The sequence below is a fragment of the Hipposideros armiger genome, unplaced genomic scaffold, assembly GCF_001890085.2.
Source record: "Hipposideros armiger isolate ML-2016 unplaced genomic scaffold, ASM189008v1 scaffold_37, whole genome shotgun sequence".
NCBI classification, from domain to species: domain Eukaryota; kingdom Metazoa; phylum Chordata; class Mammalia; order Chiroptera; family Hipposideridae; genus Hipposideros; species Hipposideros armiger.
In genome coordinates, this window is record NW_017731387.1 from 2369671 (window position 1) to 2388135 (window position 18465).

General features: G+C 35.4%; 1 protein-coding gene across 1 annotated transcript in view; it reads right to left on the reverse strand.

The window, feature by feature from the left end:
• DENND1B (DENN domain containing 1B) overlaps positions 1 to 18465 on the reverse strand; it is a 192702-nt gene that overhangs the window by 62600 nt on the left and 111637 nt on the right. The window contains exons 12-13 of the mRNA XM_019637992.1: positions 15964 to 16009; positions 11068 to 11169 (exon numbers count right to left, since the gene is read on the reverse strand). Of these exons, the coding sequence (XP_019493537.1) occupies positions 11068 to 11169; positions 15964 to 16009 (148 nt within the window). The remainder of the gene's footprint in view (positions 1 to 11067; positions 11170 to 15963; positions 16010 to 18465) is intronic.

Consider the following 18465-nt stretch of genomic DNA (forward strand, 5'->3'; position numbering starts at 1 on the left):
GTTAAATTAACACCTCAGAAATTGGTACAGCGAGGTACGAACCCAATCAGCAGGCAGACCACGGTGTCTGGAGGTCAGCCCAAACTCATCCTCCTCCCGGCATCTTATCTTTCTAACTGCAGAGAGCACCTGCTGGTCTGTTAATTGAAACGAAAGCAGGAGCCGATGGTAACGTGCTAATGCCAGTCGCTCCATGCTCTCTTTTTTTCCCAAGGCCTCTTGACATAAATAAGCTTTAATTATTTTACGGTAAACTGCTTGTGAGCCACTTTTCTGCAGATTGTTAGCAATTACAACATGTGCCTACTGGTTTTGAGCTGCAGCAGGTTGGGTACCGCTCAGCTCGGCTCAGAAGGCTGTTTGTTACAGGTCCTCCAGGATCACTTACTGTTTAATTTTATTTTGGGAGCCGCATTTGCACATGCAATTTTCCAGTCACTTACTGAACAGTTTTCACCATTATCAGATAAAAAGAGGGGAGAGAAGTTAAAGTTACTGAGAACCTACCATGAGTAGAGAATTACATTACGCAAATGTTATACTGTCTCATTTAATTTTCACAGTCTTCTAAGACAGGCATTCATATTACCGTTTATGAATGAAGAAAGAAATAGGGGCTCAAAGATGTGAACCAATTCACCCTCACTAGATAGCTAATAAGTGGCAAAACTGACATTTAAACCCAGCTCTGTCCAGTTTTTTTCACCACCACAAGCTGGGTTCGAGTTCAATGCCACTGCCTTATGAACCAGTAATCAGATAAAATATTAATGTGTTTAAATCAAAGAAAAACTCATTATCTAGGAACTGACATAATTGCAAAAGGCACCTAAATTTGTTATCATTTTTTCTACATTGCCTTCCTTTCAAGTTCTGTGTATTTTCAGGAATGCATATTATTTATGAATGGCGCTTCCTTAGAGGAATATTGTGTGAGTGTGGTCACACCCCTGATGTGTACTCTTGTTTTTAAGGGGGCAATGATATGACATTTTCCTATGCACCCCATCCCGTTCGCTTGACCAATTCCTTTCACACATAATAGAAAACCAGTCTCTGTACACTTGAAAAATACTGATGCTCATGTATGCGGGAACATCAAGCCCTATGAAATCTGTTTCCTCAAGAAAAGGAACTGATAGGACAAAGTCTGGTTGGGCTGCTCCCTTCACAGAGCATGCTTTATCCTTATGAAACGACCAGATAACAAAATAATGTCATCTCTCCTTTACAGATATATATGCAAAGAAGGAATGGTTTTCTTTCTTTATGCAAGCGGTCCTGACTAATCTTGTAGATGATGATTGTAATTGAAGTGTCAACCTAATTAACAACTAAACTTTGAATAATGCTAATGAGAAATGAACACAGCATCAGAGGAAAGACCAGCTCTACAGGTGATAAACCTTCACAGGAGTGACATTTTCCAGTGTAAAGTCACACTTACTCTGATCTGATCAAAGGCAGAGAACCCCATTGGGTCCAATTATAGCCATAGTTTTGAGAAAATTATTGAGTTATAACGTTCATAATCTATGCAGAAAGGCCTTTGCAGTATAGGCCTTCTCCCCACAGCTGTGATCTTTTCAATTTATGTCCAGGCTCCATAGATTCAAATAAAAGTTTAGAGCCTAATTCATTTAGCTCACAAAGTGCATAAACCAGGACTCATTGAAGAGGAAGTTTTCATTATTAAAATAAAGCTCAATAAATGCACATTTTTAGATAACCCACACATTCAAACAATAAATATAGCTGAAGGATGCAAATACAAATCTTCTGACTTAATGGCCTTTTTTCTAAAGTTTGTAATAACATTATTTTTTTTTTTTAAGTTTCAAGTGCCTTTTAAAAAAAAACCAGTGGGAACGAATGTCAGTATATGTGTGTATTTAATTATTACCTCCCCCCCAGAAAAGCTTATGATGGAAGAAGTATGATTCCAGCCTTTCAAAGTATTATAAAAAGTAAATGGTTGGGTTATTTTTAAGTTTTACTTTAGGAAATTAAAAAAACGTATTTAAAAATGTCATGCCTTCTTTCAAAAGAATATTCCTCAAACTGTATTTTCCTACAAAACATGAAATTAAACAGTTGAGTTCTCCACAAATCAAGTGTTCTTAGGACAATCATCACACATGCACTCACAGAGAGCGAGGCAAGTCAAACCCCTCCTGAGCCTCTATCTCCCCAACTCCGTGGCTGCTTACTGGCCGCTCCTGTTATCCAGGATATCACTCACACTGCCACAGCCCTTCCTAACCAAATCATCAACATGTGCTCTTCACTTCCAAAATGAGTCACTCGGGAGCTGTGCAGAAGCCGGAAAGGAGGATGAAATACTTGTTCTAGAACTTGCTATCCGATATGGTAACCACTAGACACACGAGCCCTTGAAATGTGACTAGTCCAAACTGAGATCAGCTGTCAGTGTAAAATATACACTGGATTTTGAAGACTTAGTATCAAAAAAAAAAAAGGTAAAATAATCTCATTAATAAATTTTATTTTGATGAAACAATATTTGGAATGTATTGGTTTAATTTAGGATTGTGTCTGTGACTCATACTCAGTTTCTATTGGACAGTGCTTTTCCACATAAGCATGCTAACTGATTTCACACAGATATGTGAGACGAGAGAAGCTGCCTTGCGAGAAATATGGTTCCTTTGCCTAGTTCAACCTTTACAACTGCATAGAGAGCTTTTCCTCGGCCTCTCTAGGTGGTTTCGACTGTCAGTAGGCCGGAGGTTGCTGCTGCTGTTTTCCAACACCAGAAGGGTGGCCGAGGTAAGTGTTTCTGTGTGCACAAAAGAATGTCAAAAATCGCCTGAGAAAATGAAATTGTTTTTTAAAGTCCGTTTTAGATATAAGGATATTGCTCTAATAGAAAATGAGAAATAGAAAATAGAAAAGCCCTGCTGCCTGCTGCCCGGTAGGTCACTGGGGTCAATTATCACCAGTTTCTGCTGCCCTTTACAGGGTTCATTAGCTTTTAGCAGTTTTTACCTCTAAAGACGGTGATGTCTCCTGCACACTTTTTCAATACTTGGTCTGGGAAATAGCATTTCCTGCTTTAATTTCCAAACTTGTAAGTTTAGTCATGAAATGAATATACATCTGCCCACAGAATCCTGAAGTTCATACTCACACATAACTCTGAACTCAGAAAAGCATCCGGGACTTTAGTCACATGGCTAGAATGGGATACTGAGAAAGTTATCAGTCATTGTGCTTTTTATTCTCAACTGCCAATGGCTACAGATTGCTTCACAACTGACATTTTATTTTATATTTTTCAGTCTGTAAATATTTTTCAAGTCTAATTAAGTATTACAGTGGACCAAGGGAAAAAAAAGTGAAACAGTAAAAAGAATTTCAGAAATAAAGATCACTTGGCTGCTGTTAGAAATGTTTAAACACCTCTCGTACACCGAGAATTCAGGCCTCTAAGCGGCCATCGTGGGAGAAGTGACAACGTGAGTTTCAGCACGGCGGGAGCTCACCACAGCACGGTGATGTCACCAGCAACTCTCCACTCTTACCCTCTCGGCACCGAAGTGACAAGAACTAAGTGGAGGCGAGTACCTGAGCAAACACAGCAAACAGGTATAAATTAATAGAGTGCCAGCCACGTGCTCACGTCTGGGTCCTGATGCAATGAATGCGACGGGCAGTCAGAGCAGAAATGAGCTGAATCGTTCAGGGAAGTGACACATTTTTTTCTTACTTCAGTTTTAGATGCATTTCTTCAGGAAAACGAAATTAACCACCTTAGCCAGAAATTTTCATTTCACTTTTAAGGATCACACAGAGAAACACCAGACAGAGTAAAGAACAGGTGAAACTAAATGTTCAGAAATAGTATTTAGATAAACTACACAACCTAAAACACCCATAGGATGTTTCTCAATGTCTCCTTTTACATAAGTAAACCGTATTCTAGAAACTACACACATTTAGAAAAAAAAAGTTAAAGCTTCAAATAATCACCTTTAGAAAACAAGTTAGAATCTTTTATTCTCCTGTGAACCATGATATGGTTCTCATATGAATCAGACATTAAATTCCCACAGTTCTTTAATCCTTCAAATGTCCAGTTCTTAAGAAACAAAATTAACCTTTCCCTCTTAATATAATTTTCTAACAAGCTCCTACTGAAGGATTAAAACAGTAGCCTTTCACATTTATTAAATGAAAAGCATATGACCTCCTTGCTGGGTATCATAACCTGGCTTCTTTGTATGTTTAATTACCTATCAAAACCTAACTAACATGGTGTCGTCTACAACGATTTTCTTTCCGAAGGCATCCTAAAATTTAAGACAACCAACACTGCTCTTAAGCCCGCCTCAAGTGCAATGTCACGCCATTGTCTCTAAAATCAACGTCACTTCCATTCATCCAGTTGCTCAAAAAGGAGTCATGCAGGTCCCCTTCGAGCTTCACCCTGTCATCTCCCGCACGCAATATGTCACCAAGCCCTGCCAGGCCGACCTCTGACAGAGATTTCAAATCTGCGCCCCCTTCTCTAAATCCCCGCCACTGCTGAGTTCAGGCCCCTGCCGCCGCTTACCCACATGAGCGCAATGGTCTCTCACCTCACCAGCCCCTTCGTTTCTCCTGCCCAGCGACCCGCAGGACCCAGAACCCAGTGTGATGTCATCACAAGGAACCGTGGACCACACTCTCTCTCTCCCATGAATTCCTAATAAGGACCACCGTCCTTAGCAAGAACAGCAGGTCTCCTGACCGCACGCCTGCCTGCCCCCCACCCTCGTTTTGCGGAACCCTCTCTTTTGTTCACCCCACTACAGCTAACCAGGACGTCTTTCCACTTCCTGAATTTGCCAACCTCGTTCCCACCGCAGAGCCTTTGTATGTGCTAGTCCTCTTCCCACTTGGCTTGGCTTACTCATACTCAGCACTCGAGCCAATTCTGCACAGATGTTGCGACCCCTTGAGGTGGCGGGGCCACCAAAGTTTGCAGACTGGAAAAATGGCATGTCAGCGGGGCTAAAATTATTTTCACTTCAGCATCCTCATGGCAGAGATGGCTGTCAGTCCACCAACATCCACTCTCCCTTCCTCTGCTAACAGAAATCCTAAAGTTTTGACTGGTGCTGGATTAACCCAACTATTTCCCAACAGCCCTTGGGACTTGGCGTGGCCATGTGGCTGGGTGCAGTCAAACGGAACGTGAGTTCCCGGGGGCAGCACATATGTCTTCCTGTTCACTCAGCTTCCAGCACAGTACAGGCTTACAGCAGGTGCTCAATAAATGCTTGTTGCATGAATGAATAAGTGAATGAATGGACCATCTGGCCCAGGCACACTTCCACGTGAATTTCTCTCATTAAGTGGGTCAGAACTTCTGTGATGGGGCCCAGGAACACCATTCACTTAAATGTTTACCACATCGTTATGACATCAGCAAGATTTGGGAACTGCTGTTGTGACAGTGTTTACAGTATCACACAATATGGAAATGTCAAGAACTTAGAGGGCTAGAAACGAACTGGAAATAATTTTTAACACCAAAACCAAGGTCTTTGTATTTTTAAATATGTATATATACATCTGTATGTCTATATGTTAGCAGTAAGAAGAGAGAAGCAATGCTATTGAGATGATACAAAAAAAAAAAAAGGACATTAGCAGAAAAGCCAGGAAATTTAGTCGGAAATGAAAAGCATGAGGAAGCCAGAGGACTTCATGAACACTTCAACCACTAAGAGGAACAAACCAGACATCAGCTGTAGAATGGCCGAAGCACAGCGATGCATAGGAGAAGCTGCTAAGGCCCGGGTGGCTGCCGTGGGGGAGATGGTGGGAGGCCCAGTTATTGAAGGTTCTGAGTTTCGGTTTTGTTTTGCTTTTGTATTTAAGGCTTATATTTAAGAAATACACACCAAGAAAATAGTAGGAAAAATAGCACAATCTGTAATAGTTTACGAACAACAACAAAGAAAGCCTTTTTATAAACAACCACAGCTCTCACAATCACTATTTGCAAGCATGGTGCATTTCCACAGACACCCAACGCGGGGCAGACGCACCGTGATGGCCTTCACACCATGCTCTCCTTTTCCAGAGAGGACATAAAACAAAGTACATATTAAGCATGCTTCCAGGTGTCTTCCTTTCATGACTATAAAAGTCAGATGAAAATACCCTTATAAAAGGTTCTAGAACGGAACGCTAGACAGGGGATTTACAAAGCAACTTCTACTCCAAACGATAAAAGAGCTGCAATGCCACTTCCCCTCACCAAGCATTCACTGCCCGCCCAGCACCCGGCGGGTGGCTGGGGCGAGGCGTGCCCAGGGGCCTGAACTCCCACAGCTGGAGAGGGAGAGAGGGCGCGGCTGCGTGCTCCAGGAGCTAAAACCCAAAGAGCATTCGTCTCCTCACATCTGCTCGACTCGTCTAAAACAAGGTTCTCCAAATCACTCTAGAACCCAAACCAAAAATCTGGTATCTTTCTAATCTGGGCACTCGAGGCATTTCTGCGGACTCCATGGACTGTTAAACACAGTGAGGACTCCAGCCCTGCAGTGGGAAACCTGGAACTAACAGCATGTTCCCTGGGGCCTCTGTTTGTCTATGTAGCGTGCCTTATGACAATTCAACACACTAAACCTTCGCGTTAAACAGCCAACAAATACACATATCTACTGACTATCTGCATCGTGGTGAGAGTTACATTTGTTTATATACTTAATTTTTTAAAGCTAATTTTTAACATTCTCTGAAAAAGCCAATTCTTTTCTAAACTTGTTCCCCAATTAATTCACTTGAATGCAAGTATCTAAAATGTTATTTATAGTTAGAGTTTGGGGTTTGTTTGTTTTTTCTCCAGTTCTTTAGGCTTTTAATGGTTTTTGGTAATTCAGAGCAATCTGTGTCTTTCCTTTTCATAGCACAATAAAAACCTATTCCTTCGTGGGATACTTGAAAGCCTCATTACAATATTCATGGTATTTTAAATGACTCCTTTTTAGAGGAAGGTCTCTTAAGCATTTCAGGAATTCTATATGCTTGATACCAAATGCAGCTCCATTCCTATATATAATACACTGTGATTTACAGGGAATTGTACAGGATCTCTTTAAGTGTGCTATATTTTCTACCTTCCCTTCATAGCAGAAAATACAAAAGCATTTTCCAATAATATTACATATAAGATGAAAATGAATGTTTAAAACAGCGTTGGAAATCCCAATTTAAATGAAAGAGGTCACACTGATATTCTTTAACAAGATTAGAATGGACAGGGAGCTTCTCTGAGAGCCTGAATAGTGGCTCATTACCCTGGACATCATGCTTCTGTGAGAGGGTCTGTGGTCTGGCGTTTGGGGCATAAGTCTGAGGATCAAAACCTGTATGAACTAAAGCTCTAGAAACACTGTGAACCGTGTATTTTCTGTGCCTTCTTCTTATGTAAAATAGTGGGAAGTACACTGGCCTGTCTCAGAGCATATTATTTCTATAATCTAGTAAAATTATTTAAAGACAGTGAAGCAATATAGGTCAAATTCATGTTCCTAGTAACGAATATTCTCATGCATGCTACTTTTTCAGATGCCAATTCTAACCTGCTTTCATCTACAGGAGTTAGTTTATAATTGTTTTAACTTAATAGCCACATGAAGACAGATTTCGTAAATCTCATTATAATTCTAATTAACTTAACTTTCCAACAAGTGGGTTGCCTTATTTATTTTTGAAATAGTAACAATTCCCCAAATTACTTTCAAAATGTTAATGATAATAAAAATTAAAATGAGCAGTAATAGCTTAGAAATACAACATTTTAAATTAGCATGTAATTGAAACCAAATTTGTGTATATATTTGGAATGGAGGGTCTCAATAGTGCATTTTCTTAAATTAAAATGAACTCATTTGAGATTTCAAACGTTATATTTAATCAAACTGGTTCTTTTATCCCCACACTTAAAAACACTCCACAACAACACTAACTTCAATTGGTATTGTTATATAGTCCTAAAATTTACATTTTTATTTCAAAAGACTCAAACTACATATGTTTGAAGGTATCCGTATTTGGCTTAGCCAATAAAAAATAAAATCACAATGTATTCATAGCCAAAAAACTACAAACGTGTATTTTAATGGATCTACTGCTTTTAAAAGTTATTCCATGTAATAATCAATACAGTTAACATCACTCCCAATAAAATTTCTGTTTTTTTTCTTTTAATGATCCAAATCTATAGTGAAATGATGAAATCGAAAAACAAGTGTTCTTGTCAGAAGACAGGAAGAGGGTTTTTCCCCCTCCCTTAAGGAAAACAAAGGATTCCTGAAAGCTCTGCCCTGATTTATTTTTCCAATTTTAAATACCTTAAGAGTAGCGGAACTGCTACTGGCATGGTAGTATTTCTAACAGTCAATAAATCTAAAATATTATGTGTGAATATTGGAATGAAGCCATTAAGAAGATTACAGCATGCAACACAGCAGAGGGTCCACAGGAAAAAAGACCAGTAATTCAGGACAAGTGTGACCGCTGACCTTTGAACAGCCAAGACCACTGGTCAAGCTGACACAATAATCGAGTACACATGACAGAGAGGCATCTAGGCTGGAAGTATAATTTAAATGCTTTGGGGAATGATTTTAAAAGGCCCTCATTTAAATATCAGTGAATTTATTACATAATCAAACAATACCAGCAGGACTATTTTTCAGGCTTTAAGTGTACTTTATTAATTCAAATCACACACAAAAAATTTAGTAAGAGCATGTGCGATTTTAAGATGCCTCATTTAAAACATTTATAATTATAGAAAGTGTGACTTTGATACTTTATCATATTTCCTACAGAATTATAAGAGATTGCTGTTGGAAAACTGATGATAAAGCTAAATTTGTTAGAGGTGGTTAAACAATCACCTAAAGTATTTTTCAAAATATCACTATAACTTAAAACATCCCATACTTCCTTCCAGTAAACAGTCCAAGCTCTACTCCAGAGCTATTTCAATGTATTCATTCTTCAAATTTTTAAGTCTATGGCCCTTAATTTCAAGCATACATATAAATACTGTATCTATACCACCTTGCAGTGTTCCTTCTTCTGCATACGTTTTACTGTTTCAGTTATGTCTAGTTAACTGTTGCTTATAAGATGGTCCCTCTTTGTCATTTTATATGTAAGCTTTTACATTTTGTGACTATTGTTTAACTGCTTCATATATTTAAATAAATGTTTTAATATCAAACTAATGCTACTAGAAAAGTAATACTTCTTAATTAAAAAAGAATCACCCATCAAAACAATTACCATTAAAGATTTTCTCAAAGAAAGAATGAGCAATCATTAAAGCTGACTATAAAAATTTTAATGACACAAAAAAGCTGATTTCTTTCTCTTTTTTCTTCCTTTCTTTCCTCCTTTTTTTTTTTTTTTTAATAAACAATCTTTTCTCCTTAGGGCATTTAACAGTAGGAAATCCATACACATAAGGAAAATATTCTTAAAAGTTGGGACTTTATTTTCATAATTACTTCTCTATCCAATCAAGGTTACTTTGATGGATTTCTAAATGAATAACTCTAAACATTTCTAGCAGCTTCTGCAAAATTTTTATAATGAGGCGATCCACTTATAATGAACTAAAAAGATAATATAATTCCTCACTGGCCTGGGTTTGGATTTGTTCGTACATAGCATTAATTCTATGATAGTAAGATAAAGTAGTTCAATTTAATTTGCTTCAAGGTCAGCAAGTCTTTTAGGTTATTTATGGGCATATATTTATGCCCTGATTTTGACTTTAAAATCATAGTTTTCCTATCACTGGCCATAAAAACAATCAAAGCTGGTGTTACTGTATTTTTTAAGACTTTTAAGTTCAATTTTTCAAACTCTCTAACAGTGATTTCAAAGTACTTGTACTATTATAGAAAATATATTCTGAAGGTTTTTAAATTCCAAAATTTTAATATCCCTGAAAAAAACATTTAACCGAGTTATTTTAACTTAGAACTGTGTTATAAAGATATTTTTAAACAGCCATTGAAATATATACAGAAACAATACTAGTGTGCATTTTTGTCCAGTTCTAAGGAATCATGAAGGCCAAAAAAATTCAGTTTTGGAGACTATTTAACATGAAATACAGAATATATCCTATTATAAGCTGCAGACACACACATGCACACACACACAAACCCTCTGCAAGATCAAAGACCAGGAGAGAACTGGCACTTAATTTATCAGCCTTTACAGACAAAAGACAGTTTTCGTCATTTCAAAAGGATCAGATGTCTTTTATGACAAACTGGGTTTGCAGTTTAATTTACAAATAGAATTATAAGTAAGCAGTCTTTGCTCTGCCAAAGCAAATGACAAACCATGTAGGTTTTCATTCTCGCGGCCCTCAGCAGGATAGAAAAGATTAAAAATAAAACTGAAATAATTTAGAGAAAACAAATAAATGTTTCAGAAAGTTGAGGGAGATCAAAGCCAGAATTTTCTGACCCCAACTGTACAAGCATTTCTTATTATATTGACCAGTGCCATCAGATCATTAATTAAAAGGAATCGCGCTGGCAGGTGGCAGGGAAGCAAAGCGGATAATTGGGCCCCTTCTTCTTCTTCCTTCAAAAACTCTCATTCTTTTGCAAGACATGCCACTAGGCAGACAGAAATGCCTACTTTGTAATATAATGATTAAGATGAGATGAAGAGACGTACGTTTAAAGAACCTCTGCCTAATGAATGCGCCGAGCTTTTTAATTATGATCCTACTTTTACAATAAGGAGTATGATGTTCCATTCAACGTCTCCTCAACTGCCAAAAGGTAAAAAGATTCCATGCAGATTCTACATTGATTCCTCTCACACCCCCTGCACACACTCAAGCCCTGCATTTCAGATTGTTAAAAAGGGGAAAAAACAACTCTTGGTAATTCAAGGGTCCAGGAGAAAACATATATATACATATATATATATATATATATATATATATATATATATATATATATATATATATATATATATATACGTTCACCACAAAATATCCTTCGGACTTACCACATCACTCGGTAGGTTGTTCAAGTCATTAAATGGTGATTCTAAAGTGTTTGTGTCAACATTTAACATAACCACATCCTCCAATGATTTATTCTTCACTCTCTGTTTAAAAAAGACAATTATAAATAAACATCTTAGTATATTTTCCTTCCAAAATCTTATGAGCTTAGAAATGTAGAGAAAATTATCTTAATACATTAGCCTTGGGGAAAGAAAAAAGGAAAATCTGACATTATGAAAGAATATAAACAAGTTTGCCTTATGAGAAAAATAGTTTGTACACAACCATTCAAAAAGATTGGGTAAAAATGCTTAAAATAGAACATGTGTTCATCTAGACATATCTAGTTTAAAGATATACAATATAATTTAACTACCAAGAGGTAAGTACAACAAAGACTTACAAAACAGGCACAGCTACATAAAACTGTAAAAACTTCTGTCTGTTAAATTTTATCAATTGAATTTCAATCTTACAATACAGGAGCTTGTGTCCAGTTCTATACCTATTTTTAGCATAAATCATATTGCAGGGCTAACATAAGCTGACTGAAGTTTAAATTAATAAACATGTTCTCTATATTTCCATTTCAATTTGGTGCAGGCTTATGATGAGGACTGAAAGCTGAAAAAATGACAGAGAGGGCAGTAATATGGAATTTATTGTTAGTAATATTTATCACCTGAATTTCAATAGAAAAGATCAAATTTAATAGCCTATCAGATTAACTATTTGACTTATTTGTCTTATTTGTTTGACAGCTTAGTCAACTGTTCAAATTATCTCAAGATGTGGACAAATGATAGTGAATTACAATTTCATCAAATATTTCATCCTTAAAGGAAATAGTTACTGTTTATTTTTCTTATTTAAATAATATGTATACCTAAATCATATAATTCAATTAGTCTTATTTAAATAATAGCAAATAGTGTTATTGCTTCATGTAAAAAAGGTGCTCATTAATGAATGTATCTATCAACTCAGGATTCCATAATTGCATAGGTTAACTCGCAATAGGTCAATTAATTTCAGAGACATATTTTTAAAAGTGACATTCTAGAATAATAGCCATTTTTTAGAATTGTTACTTAAACACCTTAAATTTTAAACTGGCCAAACCAATTTTTTTGTTGTTGTTTTAAGTTAGTTGAGACTAAAATTTCTCTGATTCATTTAGCATTTCAAATCTCTGCATATTAGGTAGAATTTTAAATTTGCTAGAAAAATGATAGTCTTTAGTAGGAAATTTTTATGTGTTAAGAAATTTATAATGTTTATGTAGAATATGGATTCTCAGGGGCACAGATGATTCCAAAAATATGTCTTTTAAAAGACATTATAATTCTAAAGTAAGACTCAGAACATGGCCGTTTCTAAGAAATTAACAGAGTCATTTATAATAGTGATGGTATTGCAAAAACATTTATACATAAATTCATTTCACTTCCTTTCCACATGTATACATATATAAACATGGTTTACATGCATAAACACATGGTTATCTAGAAATGACAGTATATTGACAAAAACAACATACTTTATAAGCAAAATCTATTTATACTAATGGCATTTGTATGGAAAAACTATGTCATAATTTTGATTTCCGTCTTTAATTCTAAGTTTCCTTTTAACAGAAAATGTAAAGTTAATCCAGAAACCTGACGTATTTTTTTAAGGGATGAAATGAGTTCACCTAAATAGCTTAGAATAATGGCTATGTGACCAAAAGGTTTTGCAAAATCTTTGGACACTAACAAAAACTCTGAATAAAGGAAATCAGTATTAATATGAAATGTATACTTTTTCAAAGTTGCTCTTAGTTTTGAAAGGTCTGATATAGCTGAAGATTGAATTTTGTTCAAGGAACCACTCAGGAATGGAAAAGGTATTCATTTCAATAAATCAATACACTGAGACCACCAGAATGTGAACAATTTTATATTTGAAAAAAAGAAAAAAAATACTATGTAATTTAAATCTTTTTTTTTTCATTTGGATTAATGTCAGTATTTTATCTAAGTTTTCCATCCAAACCTGGCTCTAGCTATTTTTTTTTTCTAAACAGAAGTGGAAAGTCACATGGCATAAAATGGTTTCTCTCTCTCTCTCTCTCTCTCTCTCTCTATCATATTTTTATATCATAAAATTCATAAACTTGATTAGATGAGGAAAGAGCAAGAAAATGTGAAAAGAGAATTTGCCTTTTTCTTTGAAAATAAGAAAAGGGTACTGGGACAGTCTTATTAAGCACAGCAGGAAGGTGGGAGAGGTGGCCCTTCCCACATCCTCTGCCTAGAGGCCTTCCTGCAGTGGGGGCTACAAATGCGCCTCGCGCACATTAATGTGAGGAAGCTGCATGTGGCGGCAGTCACGTGATGCTATGGAACTGGGTCAATATTTTATTTAGAATCTATTGTATATTAAACAATTAACATGACCCTCACATTTGTAGCCCCTACTAATTTATTCCTAATTGAGTAAAGGCCATAGTCAGCTCTGAGTTCATCCCTCAAGTCTGGTTTTCAGGGAGAACAAAATGCCCCATCCTTACTATAGAAGCAAATTTACATTTTCAAAAGAGATTTCTAACCACCTTTTACTCATGATTACATAGAAATAATTAAAAGAAAAATTTAGAAGAAGGTTAATTTCATGTCTGCGAATAATGTTTAGAAGTCTTAGTAAACTGATAAAATGTTGAAACTCTCTTCACTGAGAGAAATTGAAGAATATTTTGATTCTTCCTGAAAAAAAAAAACTTAGTTGTAATTGTAGCCAAACAAAATGTACACAATTCCTCAGTTCAGTCTCACATATAAAAATATGTAAATAGCTATATCTACATTGTGATGATAATGCCATTTATATAAAATTAAACAACACAAAACATCAGGATTTTAATGTAAAAAATGTCTGACATGACACACTCGTAATATGAATGGAATCGCAGGATGTTTATCATCTTATAATAGATTAAGGAGAAAGTTACTAAATGGTACCCAGCTAGTTGAAAGACATTCCTGAAGTTCCTAGTATACTTCCTCATTCACTATTAAACCAAATAATGCTAACTATTAGGACAGTTTGGTTAGCCCTGAGTATATAAGGCACAGATTTCAGCCAGTCTAATCATGGCGCCAAATATTCTCATTCAATGACAGGAGCCAATTTAAGGTTAGAATGGACTATTTCTCCTAGACATAAGACTCCTTACTTTAAGAAGCAAATAATTCTTAAATTTGTTCCTTAAAAACAAGCACTGATTTTTTTCTATAGGTGTCAAATAAATATGTGATCAATTGACTATTTAAAACATATACCCCTTCTCATAATATTTTGGAAAAGCTGAATCATTGGTTTCAAAAGTTGATATAGAATCATTACAGAAAAATATAATATAACAACAGGTACAATCAACAACTTTAAATATTTTCCATTTGTATAAATAAATACATTGCAAAATTTACATATTCTGTTAGATACATTAAATAAGGAAAGACATGTACACTAATATCAAAATCAAATTTGATGACTTTTTTGAAACCATTTCAACCAACGATGGTTAGATTTCGCACAAAGTCAAACTACTGATGACTAAATTACCAGTCACATATTCTACAATCTAATAACAGATTAAATACCTCTTTGTTCATGTTATATTTTATGCAATTTGTCCTTTCACTGTAAGTACCTTGGCATGTAAGAACAAGTTTTCTAAAAACTAACAAAATATAAAGAGTCACAACGGTATCCAACCCAAACTTCAACATTAAAACCAAACTAAACCTCCTAAAGAAACTCACTGAAATGTATTCTTTCTTAAAGGTTAAACAAATAAAAATGTTGCCCCAGCATTTTGCAAAAAGAAAAAAAAATGACCGAATCCAGAGCACATGTAGACGTCCGTAAGTCAGGATTCCTAGAGGACCATGGCTCTCCATAAGGGATCCTCGGTGTGAAAATTATCAGCAGGATCGCCCGTGATCAACAAAGCGAGGACTGATGGCGGATACAGTGACAGCAACTGATAAGAAAACCAAATCTAACTCACTTAGGTTGCTCGTTAGAAAGTGAGTCAAAGTACAAAATGCACCACTAGCAAAAAAAAAAAAAAGAAATGTACTTGAATAAAACTGAAATCAGCCAGCATAATGATGCCAAACGACAGACCTATCTCTTTTGTTTTGATCCAAGTCTTTTGTTTATTTTATTAGATGTGAACCTTATAAGAAGTCCTCTTCAGAAATCTCACTGATTTCAAATTCAAGATGTTGAAAGTTCAAGGCTTGTTGCTATAGTGATGACTCCAGTGACAAAAAACATTTTGGAATGAGGTGACAGTGCAAAAAAAAAAAATCACTATATTTTAAGTCCCTAAATAGGACTGAAAAAATTACAAAAACATTTAAAGCTATCTTTAATTTAAAATTTCACAATTAGTGTATTAAAACTATATTTTAAAAAGGCATATTAATAAACTGGATGATAGTAAGTTTGTAAAATAAGAACATTTTCCCTCTATGACTCATAATTCCATAAATTCTAACTTTCAAAACACAGGTCTGAAAAAGACATCGATATGAAAGATCCCCAGTACCACAAAGAAAGTGGTTCGTCAAGGACTCAAGTTTTTAGTCTTTAAAACTTACCACGTGACTTCTACCAAATGTAACCTATTTTAATAGGTTTCAAGCTATTGAAGATGGTCACTCAGTATATGAATTGAAATGAAATTATTTCCATATTACCCTTTGGAAAATTATCATGTAAGTATAATATGAAACTAGTCACTGTTTTCTACTAGTCAATTGATATTCTTTCAAAGTACAACTGTTTTAACTATCAGTTTTATGAATTAATTTATCACTGTCTCATGTCTGACAGATACTCACCTCTATGAGGCTGGAGTGTACTCCAATCAGGTATGGCATTGGGGCACTAAATTAAAAAATATATATTCATATAGTTCATTAGAACTGAAACAACATAAGCAATTCAGTATGCTTTACAAATTAAATGTATTAAATGCACAGTTCTAACAGCATATAATAGATATTTTAAAGTATTCTACATATAAAATTCAAAGTTAATCATAGAAGCCATTAATAGATTCTAATTAAGGTTGATTTATATAAAAACCACAAAGTCATTTCTAATTAAAACAAGAGATGTAATGCCTAAAACAACTTTTTTTATTTTTAAAAATCTGAGAGTTTAGGCCATAACCTGAGTTGAATCTTTCCACCATACTTCATATCAAATATATCCTAAATCATCATCAACTTTATTTACATTTCTTTTGCGTACCTTTTATTATTCAATTAGACTTTTATTTCTATGATTTTCTTAACATGTCATCATTTCATACCTGCTATGTCACCCAAATTTTTTGAGTCAGTCAGGACCAAACCTTCCTTGAGACCCACTGTGTGCTGGGCACTGTCTGGGAACTAGAAGTACAAAGATAAACAAATCCCTCCCCTACTGTTCTAATTTTGCTTCTGTGCTATCTTTCTGCTTATGTGCCTTGCCTTTTACTTCAAATATATACACTCATATTTATCCCACTTCCATTTTTGCTAAGAAAATTTTTTTATAAATTAAAAAATATTCACACAAGTTTAAGGATGATATGAAATTAACTAAGTCAACACAAAATATCTAGGACACACCAGGTGCCAAGACTTGGTCCAGAGTGTTGGGTATGAGAATAAACAATATAGACAATATACGTAATGTGGATTAGACTCTGGCAGAAAATACAGACATTAAATAACTTCCGTAACATAAAGTCAGACTCACTAGTAACTACAAAAATATTTCTCATTAAATCCAAGAAGGAAATTACTCAACTTAAAATTTCAAAATTAATACACCATTTAACAAGAAAACATGACAATGGACAGATGTCTACAAAGGTGATAGAAGATCTGCAAATAGTTTTTTAAAAATAAAACATTTTTGACATTTCTTTTGTAAACATCTTGGTGTTCTATTTAATGCAAACCTTTTCCGTTAATGAAAACAGATCATCTTCTTTCTCAAAGGATTTGCATAATTTTCCAAACATCTCTGTCATTATTGGGACAGGGCTGTCCAAACTCCTGTGACTCCACTTGGCTACTGAGAACCAGCAATGGCTGAAACTTAACAGGCACCTCGACAGATCCAGTTTTCAAAGCAACCTCAAACACTTCCAGATATGTAAGGATGGCTTTAACTTAAACATCCGAATTCACACACACACACAAAAACAACAGTGGGAGTTCTTCAGTTACTTCCCATTAGCCTGTCCATTTCCTCTTATAGTTCTAGATTCTAATTCTCAGTTGCCTGCCTTTGTAGCTTCGTGTCTTCCCTTTTTTTTTTTAATGCAACAGACCATCTCAAATTGATCTAATATTCCAGATACTTCATTTGACTGGAGGTTGAGGACTATTTATAGGCCTTGCTATCCTTAAGACCTAACAGATTTCCTGCCTTGGAAAGGAAGCAGGAGGAATAGATGGGCGCTGTTCCACTTTTGCTTAAATAAGGGAAGTCTGGTCGCTTCCCTTGTTCAAGTTCTCATCTCTGGAATCCTTTCTGGGATTCAGCAGAAGACATAAAATACATGTCACTAACTATTCTGGGCTCTCACAACCGGGTTCAAGCAACTTTCACAAAACAAGGTAGGTGACTCCCAAGATCTGATATGTCAAGCCCTCCCCACAGGGAAAATGGTATAAAATTATTAAAGTTACTGTGTCAACTTCCAGTTTGCCCCAGGTGAGGTTACCCTACACAGAAGATTTATAATAGAGAGAGCCCATGCTATCTCAAATTTCAAAGTGCATGTTAATAAAATGAGTGCTAATCAAAATAGTTTAAGCCTTCTAAAAATAATAATTATTACGTCCATTTTACAGGTGTTGGGGGACACTCAGTGCATCAGAACCAAAAGCCAGCAGTCCGATGGAATACATCTAAGATAACACTTCATGAAAGCTAGTTATCTCTTGAAATATAAATAAATTTATAGAAATTATTAAACTAGAATAAAAATTCAATGATGAGTTCCCATGCCTGGACCTAATGACAAAGACACTGAAACTTTTTCTGTGGGATCACTGGGTATTTCTACGTGTTTTTATCTCACTAATTTCTAACAAAATCCCAAACATACAGATGTTAGAACGGCAAACATTATTAATCTAGAGTATAATTTCCTAAAATAATTATGTTTTGCAGAATATTGATCTAATTAAGTAGTTGTTTCTTTCTCATGAAAACTGGATTGTGTACACCCTAATATTAAATCAGCCAAATCTCAGGAAAAGTAATTTTGCAAAGCTAGCTGAAATCTCCTAATTAGATCAGGGCGTTAATAAGTCAGGAAGAGATTCTTGGCGACA